This window comes from Salvia splendens, chromosome 21, assembly GCF_004379255.2.
Source record: "Salvia splendens isolate huo1 chromosome 21, SspV2, whole genome shotgun sequence".
NCBI lineage: Eukaryota > Viridiplantae > Streptophyta > Magnoliopsida > Lamiales > Lamiaceae > Salvia > Salvia splendens.
Window position 1 is genome coordinate 21,193,017 of NC_056052.1, and position 15,591 is coordinate 21,208,607.

Consider the following 15,591-nt stretch of genomic DNA (forward strand, 5'->3'; position numbering starts at 1 on the left):
TATTCCTAATTTACCCTTCACATGACATAAATCGTTCTTATTATGCCCCAAAAGATTCAGTTTGCAATCCAAATCGTGGCCATTCATCTACATATCTAACGGCCCATATATGGTCTGTATTTCTATACTTAGGGACTTCTTTTGATAGATTAAAACCATATATATATATAATATATATATATATATATATATATCTATATATATATAGGGGAGCCTTATTCTCCTATTCATCCCTTAGATTCAATATTCTTCTAAATCTGGATCGTTAGATCTGATTCATCAAGGGTCCGGATGGACTCTTGTTTTTTAAACCCGTGTTGCATTATAAGGAGGATTCTGTGCATTATAAGGGTAAATTAGTAAAGACACCAAAAATGAAACCACCAGAATGAAGGTCCGAAATTTAAGCAAGTTATTGATCAACCCTTCCATCGACTAATTCTCTCTCATTCCAGACGCTCTAACTTCCTCTCCACTCTTCCGCCTTTCCCTCTCCCCATCTTCCAATAAACATCAAATCCTAGCCGCCACTACCATCAACAGTTGTCGTTTTCTCCGTCCGAAGCTGACGCAAAATTTGCCATCACTCTTCTAGATCCCGTCACCCACCCTCCACAAAACATCGAACCCTAACCGCCACCACCGGTGCCGTCGTGTTCACCGAGTCAACAAGGTATGTCTGAAAAAGCCCGACTAGAAGTCGATTTCATCAATTTTTAGACACGAAAATCAATGATTTGAACAGCGACTTGGTTTCGACTTTCGAAATAAAAAAAATGGTAGTTGTTTTGGTCAGGGTTTTCTCTGAATCCGAAAACAGACATTTTTTTAGGTTTAAAATGATGGATTCGGGTATCTTATTTCTTGTTGTTATGACAGATTTACAATGACTAAACGAGGTCGTCTGTCGCTCTCTCAACCTATACAACCTGCAGGTAACCACACAAGTTGAGTGAGTGTATAATTGCGTCAGTAGTTCGACATCAACTAGGCTTGCATTGTGTATTAATCCACATATCTGGTTAATGGATGGATGGGTAATTGCATGACTGGTTTGTGCGCATTAGTTAATCTAAAATTTGCATTATGGATGTGCTGGGATGCATTATTTGTCAAGTATTTTGCATTATGTACCTGGTTACTTGCTGGTGTAGGAAAATGAGTGAATGGAAGATACATATGTGCATTATTTGATTGAGGTTGTGCATTATGTATCAAGTAATTGTCATTATTTGCAGTATATTATGCATTATGAGATGTATTGTGTATATGGGTGAATTAACTCAGTGAAGATTCAAAGTGCGCATTTGTTGATTAAAAAATTACATTATTGAAGTTTCGGGATGCATTATTTGCCAAGTATTTTGCATTATGTATCTGCTTACTGGGGGTTGTGGGAAAAGTGGTGAATGGAATATACCTATGTGAATTATTTGCCCGATGCTGTGCATTATATAACAAATAAGTGTCATTATTTGCAATATATTATGCATTATGAGAATTGTTGTCTATTAGTTTATCAAAAAATTTACATTATTTATGTTTTGTGCTGCATTATTTGCAGGTATTGTGCATTATTTGCCTGCGTGCTTGGCGGTGTGGGAAAATTATTGAATGGAATATAAATATGTGCATTATTCGATTTATGTTGTGCATTATGTATCAAGTTGTTGTCATTATTTGCAGTATAGTATGTTTTATGAAGAGTATTGTGTATATGGGTGAATTAACTCAGTGAAGCTTCAAAGTGCGCATTATTTTAATGAATAAGTGCATGTTGTCATTAGTATTATGCATTATAAAGCTCATATCATGCTTTATTTTATTTTTAATAATAAATTTCTGATATTTTATGTTGGTGGTTCCATATCAGAGAAGCAAGTACGACTCGACATCAACGAAGCAGTCGATGATGTCATTATACTGATTTCTTACACACTTTTACTATTTGTTGTAGAAAAAATTCATGGCTGATGCACTTACCAAGTGCAAAGAACCCAAAATGGCAGGGCTGGTACGAAAATGCAGTACCCATGTGGTGACAATGCCATGGGGAACAGGCTGTACCCGACCCGTTTAAAATATATTCATCACGTTGGCACATAGGTTACGTGTTATAATTCTAAAACTCATCCCCAAATACTTGCCACCTAAATCTATATTTTAATGCATAAAGAGGTTGCATGAAAGAGTATGAAATATTTTGTAAACACAGAACAAAATCTTGTTTCAGTTTTAATAATTTCCAATGCGGTTTCTTAGGAATTGGGGCAGCAATCTGGAAGTTATTGACTTGAGCCCTTACCTTATTCGCGGTAGGGGTCGGCGGCTGATGTGGGTGGTGGCGGCGCGGGTGTGAAGAGCAGACAATTTAGGGTAATGGACAAAAGACTTCAGAGTTAATCCTAAAACTTGTATTAATTAAAATTACGGTAATGGACAAAAGACTTAAACGGATATTAATTAAAAAATTTAATACAATATTTATATTTAAACGGGTATATAAGCGGGTATCGGGTATACCCGATACCCGCAAAAACCTGAAACTCAATACCCGTACCCGAACCCGTTCCCGCTTATGTCGGGTAGCGGGTACCCGAAACCCGACGGGTAACGGGTCGGGTGTGCGGGTACCCAATACCCACTACCCGTTTCGACACCCCTAGGAACAGCGTGGTAACAATGGAGACGGGGGTGTACGTAATGCGCCATATGGAGACGTACTTCGGGGAGAAGGAGAAGGATTGGGAGTGCGGGATGAGCGCAAAAGAGACAAAAAGCTTAGAGATGTTTAGAATCAAGTTTGTAAAGACGCTCCTTACTTGTGCGCACAACACCAGAGGAGGCACAAACCAGTCTAAAGCCACGAGGTATTGGAGAGAAAGACCGGCCAAGTTCAACTTCGAACAGTGGGTTGAGAATTATGGGCTGGAGTGAGTGAGAGTTTCGGCTTGGTGATGGAGGTTGATGGGTTAATTGATAACTGGTGTGATTATTTAAACTGTACATTTTTTAGTAGACATATGATGGATAGTGGGCGCAACCACCTTGTGGCGTGGTATATTTTTAACAACTTGTTATGTGCGTTTTGCTATAAGAAACTGATTTTGGGACTATGCATTATGAATCAAGTATTTGCCATTATTCTGCAATATAGTATGTGCATTATTTGTTTGAGGCTGTGCATTATGTATAAAGCAGTTGTCATTATTTGCAATATAGTATGCATTATGATAATTATTGTGTATATGGGTGAATTGTTGCTTTTGTCATTATCATGCGTGTGGTTTTACATTTTTAAGTGTTTTTTTACATGGGAGATTAACTCGGTGGAGTATGAATGTGCGCATTAGTTGATTGAGGCTGTGTATTATGTATCAAGTAGTTGTCATTATTTGCAATGTATTAGGCATTATTAGAATTATTGTGTGTATGGGTGAGTTGTTGTTTTTGTCATTATTAGTCGTGTGGTTTTAGTTTTTTAAGTTCTTTTTTACATTGGAGATTAACTCAGTTAATTATCAATGTGCGCATCGGTCAATTAAAAAATTACATTATTTATATTCTCGGATGCATTGTTTGTCAAGTATTTTGCATTATGTGTCTGTCTACTGGCAGGTGTGGGAAAAGTGGTGAATGGAATATACATATGTGCATTATTTGATTGATGTTGTGCATTATGTATCAAGTAGTTGTCTTTATTTTGAATGCTGTAGGCATTATGAAGTATCAATGGGCACATTGGTACCTCACTGAGTTAATCTCCTAGGTATATAGAGTAATTGAAGATATAGAATCCAATAATGAATGAAAATAGTGTACTAATGCAATAACAAGATGTGCAAACTGTTGACACTTGGAATACTATGACACCATTCGAATAACATGACAACTAGGACAAAAAAAATCAGTGATGTTGTGTTTATCGAAACTAAGTCAAGCTGGTCTCTTGCCCTTCCGCGTCTCTTTCTCCATCGCCATCTCTTTAAGCATTGGACAGTTCCTGGAAACGTGCGCCAAACATTGAAACACGACACAACTTAAATTAAATGGGTCAGGATAAATGTTCATTACATATCACAAATAATGCATTACAGAAACTAAACTACGCATTATACTATACAATATGTACATTATGTATATCAGTTAAAAAAAATACCTACGCACTATGCATTTGCAACCCCAGATGAATTACTACAGCTCGTGTATTTGGACAACGTTTTTTAGACTTAGAACATACTACACCCTAGCCCCTAGGCTTGTTAAACCCTTAGGGAAAACTAGAAACATGCGCCAAACATCGGAACACGGCACAACTTAAATTAAACGGGTCAGGATAAATGTTCATTACATATCACAAATAATGCATTACAGAAACTAAACTACGCATTATACTATACAATATGTACATTATGTATATCAGTTAAAAAAAATACCTACGCGCTATGAATGTGCAACCCCAGACGAATTACTGCAACTCGTGTCTTTGGACAACGCTTTTTACACTTAGAACATACTACACCCTAGCCCCTATGCTTGTTAATCCCTTAGGGAAAACAAGAAACGTGCGCCAAACAACGACACATGACACAACTTAAATTAAACGGGTCATGATAAATGTTCATTACATACCACAAATAATGCATTACAGAAACTAAACTACCCATTATACTGTACAATATGTACATTGAGTATATCAGTTAAAAAAATATACCTACGCGCCATGCATGTGCAACCCCAGATGAATTACTGCAGCCTGTGTATTTGGACAATGTTTTTTAGACTTAAAACATACTACACCCTAGCCCCTAAGCTTGTTAAACCCTTAGGGAAAATAAGAAACGGGCACCAGACATCGAAACACGGATTCGCTTAAATTAAACGGGTCAGTGAAAACATACATGATACATCACAAATTATGCATTACATAACTCTATACAAACATTACATACTAGACTATATACATTACGTTTATCAATTAAGCCAAAGTAACTAGGGTTTAGGCTCCCTAAACCTTCGACCAATGAATGAAAGTCGTGAACTTTTGTTAACAACACCAAAAAAACAAATACGATTGAGCAGTGAACCTACATAATTATTATAGTATGCGTGACTTTTGTTAACAAAACCAGAAATCACATACGATTGACTAATCCAGCAATTCTGCAATCTGCGAAGAAGTAGCAGTGCAAAGTGTTGGAACAGAAACAATATGTACCTTCTCCCATTGTTCAATTAATAACAAACACCAACGAGGCACACCCAGAAATCGGCGACGAACGGTTGCAATAGACTGCACAACTACTGTTGCAATATATAAACGAACAGTTTTCTTCAATAACCAAAACCGGCGACGAACTTCAGACGCAATGATATTTGTGGAGTGCAGACGCATAAATTTTTGGAAGATAACACAGATTGAACGTGATCTCAATAGAGAATAACCGCTGAGATTTTGGAAGAGAAAATCATGAGATTTTCCATAACAACCACCAATGCATGTACCTAAAATAGCCTTCTCGCCTTTTTAAATGATTTAATTTAACATCAGTTGGCATTAATTGGGGTCGTTAGATCTTCAGAATGAATGGCCGAGATTGAAAAGAACAATAGAACAAAATATGGAAAAAGGAAATGAATACATCCCTATATATATATATATATATATATATATATATATATATATATATATATATATATATAGGGAGATTATCAAAATAAGTATGTGTTTAAATCCAGAAATGCAGACCAAATCTCAGCCCTAGGATTAGATGATCTAATGGTCAATAATTAACCAAAAACACGGAAGGTCATAATTAAGCAATTTTAGGTCATATTATAATATTTGGATTTAATGTCATACTAAGATCGTTTTAGGTCATGCTTTGTTAGCATGACCTACAAATTACCTAATTATGACCTAAAAGTGCCCTAATTATGATATTGTTCTGCGTTTCTGTATTTAAATCCAGTTTTGCATAGATCAAAACCCTATATATATATATATAAATATATATATATAGTAGTGATCTAGGACAAGGGCCTATTAAGTACATAACTAGAGAACCTATCACAGCCACAAGATCAAGAAAATCAAGGGCTAGTATTAATACATGTGATTTTTAATCAGCGTTAGATTAGATGGATGGAGGGACTAGATGAAAACCTGATTTTTAATCCTGTGTTGCATTATTAAGGCTGTTTTGTGCATTATAGGGGTAAAGGAGTAAAACAACAAAATTGAAAACCTCTCAAAACGGAAGGGGCGGAAATTAACCTCCTGCGCGATTCAACCTTCTCATCATTCATAAATCTACTCGAATCTTATTTTCAATTTTCTCTGCATATGGTGTTTTAAGTTTTAAAATTCTTGATTCGGTAGTGCGATACGGTGTTATAATTCAATTCAACACATGCTCGTCGCTGATTTCAATTTAAATCCGTAATTAAGGAAAACGCCCTAGAACGAGCCGCAATCAATCCAAGTTGAGGCTGAGGTAGACTATGATGTAGAGGAAGGTGAGCTCTCGGATTCTCTGAAGAAGCTTTCAATGTTAAAAAATTAACAAATTGCACTAGCGGCTTGAATGATGAGGGATCCTTACAAGTACTAGATTTCTTTATATAATTTGGCGTGGGCGCAGGCTGTAAACAATAAGCCACTGGGTGACGTTTTTGTCACGATGGAGGATGGTGGTAATGGTCATACAAACTCTGACACTGATCCTAGTAAGGATGTGACTGATGTGAAGGTTGATGATGGTGAGCTGGAAGAGGGAGAGATTGATTTGCATTCTGAGTTGCAAGAGATTAACAAGGAAGATAGGAGCAAAATTATAACAGAAATATCACTCTAACCATTAAATAATCACTCTTAGCATGTTTTTACTTCATTGATGTGAACAAAACATATTAGTTTAAGAAAATATCACAGACACATCACTCTAAGCATGTACTTACTTCACTGATGTTAACAAAATAGATCACTATAAGAAAACATCACAGAAAAATCACTCTAACCGTGGAACACATCACTCTTAGCATGTTTTTACTTCACTGATGTGAATAAAACAGATCACTATAAGAAAATATCACAGAAACATCACTCTAACCTTGTAATACATCACTCTAAGTATGTTTTTACTTCACTGATGTGAACAAAACAGATTACTATAAGCAAATATCACAGAAACATCACTCTAACCATGAAATACATCACTCTAAGCATGTTTTTACTTCACTGATGTGAACAAAATAGATCACTATAAGAAAATATCACAAACACATCACTCTAACCGTGGAAGACATCACTCTTAGCATGTTTTTACTTCACTGATGTTAACAAAATAGATCACTATAACAAATTATCAAAGAAACATCACTCTAATCGGGGAACACGTCACTCTAACCATGTTATTACATCACTGATGTTAACAAAATAGATCACTATAACAAAATATCAAAGAAACATCACTCTAACCGTGGAACACATCACTCTAACCATGTTTTTACTTCATTGATGTTAACAAAATAGATCACGATAACAAAATATCACAGAAACATCACTCTAACCGTGGAATACATAATTCTAACCATGTTTTTACTTCACTGATGTTAACAAAATAGATCACGATAACAAAATATCACAGAAACATCACTCTAACCGTGGAACACATCACTCTAAGCATGTTTTTACTTCACTGATATGAACAAAATAGATCACAATACGAAAATATCACAGAAACATCGCTCTAACCATGGAATACATCACTCTTAGCATGTTTTTACTTTAGTGATGTGAACAAAATAGATCATTGTAATGGTGTCACAATCACGCAATGCCTTCTTCACGCCTGGTTAGTGGACGTGGAGGGCCAAATCCTCTGCTATAAAAATCATGTTTTAAATGTTTTATTACGACTTAATTGATACAGTTGTCGATCTCATAATCATAATCATAATTATAGTATACTGTAATTTTTGGTTCTTACCGGATTGTATTTTTTAAATAACTCGTCAATATTTTTAACATATTATTTATAATTGGTGTGAATATGCAGAGGACATCAAATATTTATCGGTAAACACTAAATATAATAATTGCATTATTATTTTCGACAATGGAGGAGTATAATGTAATGAACTACATATATTTTAATGGGCTCTCCATAATTCATATAGAAAAAGGCCCAACTTCAGAATGGTGTTTCACGAATGTGATTTCGGCAGTTACACGCTAACAACAGTCATGACGTGATTTCGCCGCCGGAAACGCCACTCTCGCAGTCAGAGGGGCAAGAATTGCCGTTGAATACATCACTATTCGAATTTATAGTGTTTGAATCCAGAAGAAGATCTTCAAAAAGCGTCAATTTTTTGCCCTTCTTTTCAGCTGAAACGTGATTCGATCCAGAAACCAAATTGCCGTCGTTTTTTTCGCAGTACATCGCGACAAGAGTTTGTTTGCTTGATCGACCTTCAAAGAAAATTCGAAGAAGGTAGGAAAACTAGAATTTGCTAATCGATTTGAAAAGATCCAATCTTCAAAAAAAGTCAGCAAACTAATAAATTAAAACTAGCTGGAATACGGCCATAGCACAACTCTGAAAACGACACCTAAAAAATCGTTACGAAGAAGAAACGAAACAAACAATCGACGAGGAGATGAGGTGCAAGCTGCTCCGCCACCTCTTTCGTGGGAGAAGGAGAGAGTGTGTGTGTTTGTGTGTGAGCGTTAATGGTGTGTATGTGAAAATATGAGAACAATGTTGATTTCCTAAAATACCCCTATGCAATTTTTATTAACTAAAAATGTTTACTTATTTTAGTCATTGGATTAATATAATGAGTGGCTGAGATTTGTTCTCTAGTTATACTTTGATCATCTCCCTATATATACATACATATTATATAAATACCGATGAAGACTATAAATATAAAGACTATACAACTGCTTTAACAAAAAATAAAAATAAAACGAATAGAAAGGAGCTTTTATGGCTTCATCGTTTGTAAGTCAAATAGACTTGGACACCCATCCAAAAAATGTGCATATTTAAACTTTAATTTACGGTTTCTATTTATTATACAATATGTTCCATGTGAAAGATCGTATAATAAAAACAAACAACAAATGGCAATATTTACTCTATGCTCAAACTAAACAAAAATCTTCGATGTTTTTTTAATAACACATTTCTGTATTCATATCTAACATACTTATCTGTACATGTTATATGAAATGTTGAGATGATGATATTTTTATGAGTTAAAAAGAGAAAAAGTTGAGATGATGTTATTTTTGTTGTGATAACTCAAAAAGAAAAATGTCAATGTTTAATGAGGCAAAAGGAGTAGTATATTAATAACTCTAACTTAATATAGATATACTCCCTACGTTCATCAATAAACGTCTCATTTTTTTTGTCATTTTCGTCCATCCACCAATAAGTGTCTCATTTGTTTCTCACTCTCCCTATCCACTATTTAAAGAGCCCTTTTGCTATATTTGGTTGTGCATGATTTATAGAACCATCGGTACCAGTATTATTGGTTGATGTACATATTCCAACCAAAGTAAGAAAGGAAAAGCAAAACAAAGGGACGATGTTGTTGATCAAATTAGTTAGGCCAGTTGACATAGTTGAATCCGAAAGATGAGTCAAAACACTCAATCTTTTTCCTATACACATTCATAGACTTCAACAAGTGAGTTGCCTTCTCCTTTGTTTTGTCAGCACACCCAAGTTGCAGCAGCAGCAATAGCTTCTGAAACCCCCCAACTCCCACCGCCTCCACCAACCCACCTTCCCCGTCCCCTCCCAAACACACCTTCCACAGACTCGCAACACAAAGCTCGGTCGCCACATCCGACACGCGCAGAATCTTCTTCACCAGTATAGGAACCGTCAGCGCGTTTCTGCGCGCTCTCTCCTTCCCTTCCCCGGTCCTGCACATCTCATCCAAGACGGCCAGCGCCTTCTCGCAGGCGCTCTTACTTCCATCCACGAGTATTTCAAGCACCAAATCGACCAGCCCTAATCTCACAAACCGCACTGTCACCTTTTCCTGTGACAGCATCATTATGTGGCGAACAACGACTAGACACGCCTGTGTCGCTCCAGCGCAAATCGGTACTTTCATCGCTTGGAACAGCGTCTCCTCGATGCCTTGGATCTCCACTAGCCCATGAACGTCTTCTCTGGAACTAATCACGAGCTCTCTCATCACGAAAATGGCGTCTCTCCTGGAGGAGAGATCGTCTCCCTTTAAGAACCTCGCCATGCAACGTAGAGAGGCAGAGGATTTCAGGTCCGAAACGCCTCCTTCTCCGAGAGGGAAGCTCCATGTCAATGCTGACATGATCTCCCTCTGCAGATTTAAATTCTCTTGTTTTGAAAAATGAGCGAACGACTCAGCCAGAGCTGCCCCGATCCCGTTCTTCACCAGGCATCTCCTGTTTCGGTCGCTTTCCTTGGCTAAGTTATTTATTTTTGTTAACAATTCTTGGCACTTGATATCGTGGCGGCCCCTGGAGGCCGCCACGATTCTCGAGCAAATGTCGGAGACCTCGTAGGAGGTGATGGGAATCCTAGGAGTTGGGATCCTCTCCACTCCGTGGGATTTGTTGTCAACGCACCAATCCTGGATCATTTTTCTCAATGCGTGATTTGGGATTTGATCCGAGTTTCTCAAGACTTGGTTTGTCACGGGGCACGTGGTGTTCCCCGTATCGAGCCACCTGTCGATGGACTCCCGGTCATACGTTACTCCCGTGGCCAAAGACACCGGGTCTTTCATCAACTCTAGCGAAATGGGGCATCGGAAATGAGTCGGAATGGCAAGATTACTACCTGAGTTTATCTCTTCCGGTTTGCCGCCTTTTCGCCTCCGCCTCCACAACGAGCTCATGACCACAAACTATACAAATTTTCTAGTGAAATTAACCAATTTGATAAATATGTTTTTTTATTTGGGGAGAGTTTGATATCATCTAAACTTCTCGTTATAAGAATAAAAGTAATGCGTGTGTATGTATATATATATATGTTGTGGGAAAGGGTCTAGTAGGGGTCAAAGGTAATGTAAAAATGTTTGAATTAGGGGAAAAGAGAGTTAGGAATTAGGGGAGATTTCAAAGTTCGTGGGATTGGCGGAATGTTTAGGGTTGTAGTATTTGAATTGAATGTTTGACTGTTGAATATAAGAAAATGCATGTAAGTCGTTTTTGTTTCATAATCATAATAAAAAAAATTTAGGGGAAAAAGAGGGAAAACGTTTAAGAGTTGGCTAAGATTTGAATTGTTGACTAGGTCAGGGTTGTGGACCACACTTTCTAAAGAGGACTTGAAAAGTTAAATTTATTTAGCTTGACATTTTCATCTATTAAAACGAAAATGTGAATAATTAAAAAACATGACGAATACATATTTTAATTATAATTATTTCTCCCTGAGAAGGACACAAGCCATATAATTGTAATATGAGTACATTTTAAATATAATTAAGTAATTCTAACAACTTAATTATTGTTACAATCGGACTATTATGCCCGCTAAATTGTAGCAAAGTAGCAAACCATTTCGCTGGTAAAAGTGGTAAGCATCCTTGCGTATTTGACCGTTGACCACTAAAGTTGCGTTTATGTTAAAATACTTCATCCTTTTCTATAATACATACTCCCTCTATTCCATGTTAATAGAATCATTTTTCTACTTTAGAAATTTCCAACTTAATTGAGTCATTTCTATTTTTGGCAAAAAGTAATTCTCTCTTTATCTTTCTTACTTTTTTCATCATCCATTTAACACACTATTCTTAAACTTTGTGCCGAAAAGAAATACCTCTATTAACAAGGACGGGAGGGAGTAGCATACTTGAGAAATGACACGAGATTTTAGGAGATGTTGTTTTGTATGTTAGGTGGATAGAGAAAATAGTATATTTATATTAATGTGAAAGGAAGCTTTTTTCGAAAAATGAAATATGACATCTTTTATTGGACAGTCTAAAAAAAGAAGATGTGTGACATCTATTATGGGATGGATGAAGTATATGTAAAAGTGTCTCTAGTAAATATTCTTTATATTACTCCCTCCGTCCCAAGGTAGTTGAGGCATTTCTTTTGGGCACGGGATTTAAGAAATTGATTTGTTAAAGGTTAAAGTGGAGAGAGGAAAGTAAGAGAAGGAATAAAAATTTTACCAAAAAAGGAAATGACTCAACTACCTTGGGACAAACTAAAAAGGAATACGACTCAACTACCTTGGGACGGAGGGAGTATTATTCTTTGCATGAGATCACACATTTAAACGGTTTGCATGTATAATTCATCTCCAATTACTTAAGTTCATTCATTATTGATTAATCTTAATTCAGAATTATAAACCTCATTCCGTCCGTACATAAGTCATATCTTTTTAATTTTCAAAGAAAAAATAGTGACTTTTCATTTTTATATTTATCTCTCTAGTTAGCCACAACGAATTGCTACTCCATTTTTTTTTTCTATTTTGATTCATTTATAAAAGCTAGTCTCCTATTTTGGGTAAGTTTTTTCTCTCTAATAAGTATAGTCTATTACCCATTAACAATAATTCAATAACTTTTTCTTTCTACTTTCTCTGTCTACTAAAAATAGTATTGGTAGTGGACGACACAAGTTTTTAACGCAAATTTAGTATAGTACTAAGATGGAGAAATAGAGAAAAAATAGTTGAAGTATTATTGGTGAAAAATGAGACCCATCTCATTAGAAAGAAAAATTTACTAATATAAATAGAGACTAATTTTGTAGGATGTTCCAAAATGGAAAAAAAAAACTATTAATTCATGGACAGAGTGTAATATCTTTTTTCCTACTTTACCAAATTTGTATTAACACTCGTGCAGTCTAGTATAAGACTATTGGTTTGGACTAGATGAGTATTGGAGTGTGTGACTACAAGAAACTTAACTTATAAGAACACAAAATTAGAAATGCAATTACTTATTGTTCGAAAATTTTGAAAATGCCAAAAATTGAGGGCACAAAGAAAAATCTCCCTTACTATTGTTCAATGCGCCTTAACTAGTAGCGGATCCAGGATTTGTAGACGGAGGGGGCGGAATACATATTACTAGCTTGATTTAGGGTGGAAATGACTATTTCTTTCGATTCGGGGTGACGTTGGGGCAAACAGAGGGGGCGGGCATGGCAATTTTACGTCCGGATAAGAGGAAATTAGTCGCAGGAGGGGGCGGTCGCCCCCTCCTGCCTCCCTACTGTTGGGAATTCTTGTATTCATCTAATGAGCGCAGCGGAAATTGCAGACAAGAATAACAGATCTAGATTCATAATCATATTGCAAGTTGAGCACGTAACACACAACGGAACTAAATCTTACTTGTTGTGTTGTTCTTCTTCGATTGAATCCTGCAAGTTGAATCCACTACTATCGAGGTCCACGTGCAATCCAATCCGATGCAGGAACTATCCCGGTACAATTGCTCCGTAGAAGAAAGCTAGGAATTCTCTCTACAGAGCTTTACGTATTTTCTCTTTAATGTTACGCTATTTCTCATCACCCACAATGGAGAATAAATAACCATATATATAGACAAAGAGTCATTAGGGTTTCATGATTGTTTGGCTTATGGACTAATTATAATTGTAGCCCAACTATAATTATTTAATCCATATTAATCTAATCTAGTCCATATCCTTTCAATCTCCCACTTGGACTAGCATTAGATATAATACACAGTTCCAACTTTGTACCCTTGAGCGGATCAAAATACACTTATAGTGTGACCCTTTAGGCCCTCATTATCGACGACGATCTAATCGAAGTCTGCACAAAACTCCTAGACTGCATTGGCAGCGTAGCTCGATATATGAAGAACGTTTACGTGAATTCGGTAAACAAGCCTTTACACAAAGTTTATAGTAACATCCTTTCATTCACGAACCACCCGATTGAGCCTAAGATTTGTCATGTGTCATCCAAATAGCTCAATCACTTTATCTCATCTTTATTAAATGACCCATTCGATCATATTCAATTACTTTAATTGAATATATCTTTGCATTGGCCAATGACTTAATGGTCAAGTAATATAGAGAATTTGAGTGTTCTCTCGAAATTCTAATCGAGGAATGAATCTCATTCTTGGCTCAACTACCATTTCCATTTATCTTATGATGTACCCAACACAAGCCCGTGTCTCAATCCTCCTTTGGGAGGCAAAGCGTTGGACAAGATCAAAGCACACCACTCAACAAACAAAATGTGTAATGACCTCAGATCCAAGGACTATTACATACTTCATGTACTAATAAACTATAGACACTTAACAAAACAGTTTAATAGTAGGGTATACCAATACTCTCCAAAGTATACCATGTGTCCATCACGAGTATCTAATATCTCATAGTTGTGAGAACAACTACATTCTCGAAGAATGTGATGCAAACCCCATGCTAACCTATAACATATCATCAATATCCCATCCTTGATGATCATTGGTTAGGGCTATTTTAGAATTATACTATATCATTAATGTCTCACACCATTAACGACAGTCATAATTCAAGGGAACAAATATTTAGAATAAAATCAAACATTTAAAACAATTATTCCAATAAGTGCGCAAAACCCATAGAAAATGAAATTTTCATATAATGTGATCAAGTAATATTGTCTCAACACAAAATGTTTCTAAGACATATAAAACTGTAACTCCCACTGATTCAAAGCCATCTACCAAGATGCTTAACACCTAAGCTCTCAAAGTGCTTGTTGTGTTTTGCTATACATAACGGTTTGGTGAAAGGATCAGCCAAATTATCATCAGTGGGTACTCTTTCTAATTTTATGTCGCCTCTTTCAATTATTTCTCTGATCAGATGATATCTTCTGGGAACATGCTTGTTCCTGTTCGTAGCTCTGGGTTCTTTTGCTTGCGCAACAGCACCAGTGTTGTCACAATACAAAGGTATTGCACTATTGGCACTCGGAATGACACCCAGTTCTTTAACGAACTCTAACAAAGCAACAGCTTCTTTGGCAGCTTCAGATGCAGCAATATACTCGGCTTCGGTGGAGGAATCGGCAGTTGTACCTTGTTTGGAACTATTCCAACTCACTGCTCCACCATTGAGGACAAAAACATATCCAGACTGAGACTTATAGTCGTCATGGTCTGTTTGGAAACTAGCATCAGTGTACCCAGTAACTGATAACTCTGGTTGTCCACCATAGACTAAGAAATATTCTTTAGTCCTTCTAAGGTACTTAAGAATAGTCTTAACAGTTTTCCAATGTTCCTCACCGGGATTTTGCTGAAATCTGTCTGTCATGCTAAGCGCATAGGCCACATCTGGCCTAGTAGAAATCATGGCATACATAATAGATCCTATAGCCGAAGCATACGGGATCCTTTTCATGTTGTCTCTTTCTTTATCATTAGAAGGACAATCCTTCTTTGACAATACAATGCCATGTCCCATAGGAAGAAAACCTTTCTTAGAATTCTCCATTGAGAAGCGTCTTAGCAACTTGTCTATGTAAGTGGATTGTGATAATCCTAACATCCTATTTGGTCTATCTT

General features: G+C 36.5%; 1 protein-coding gene across 1 annotated transcript; it reads right to left on the reverse strand.

Moving 5' to 3' along the window:
* Positions 1–9,460: 9,460 nt before the first annotated feature.
* LOC121784031 (U-box domain-containing protein 21-like) lies at positions 9,461–10,979 on the reverse strand. The gene has a single exon (XM_042182215.1). It carries the CDS (start codon positions 10,909–10,911, stop codon positions 9,622–9,624), a length of 1,290 nt encoding a protein of 429 aa, XP_042038149.1. The 5' UTR covers positions 10,912–10,979; the 3' UTR covers positions 9,461–9,621.
* Between the last annotated feature and the right edge of the window lie 4,612 nt (positions 10,980–15,591).

Bases quoted from the DNA above. Each gene is read 5' to 3' on its own strand.
- LOC121784031 (XM_042182215.1), bottom strand. From the start codon at position 10,911: ATGAGCTCGTTGTGGAGGCGGAGGCGAAAAGGCGGCAAACCGGAAGAG.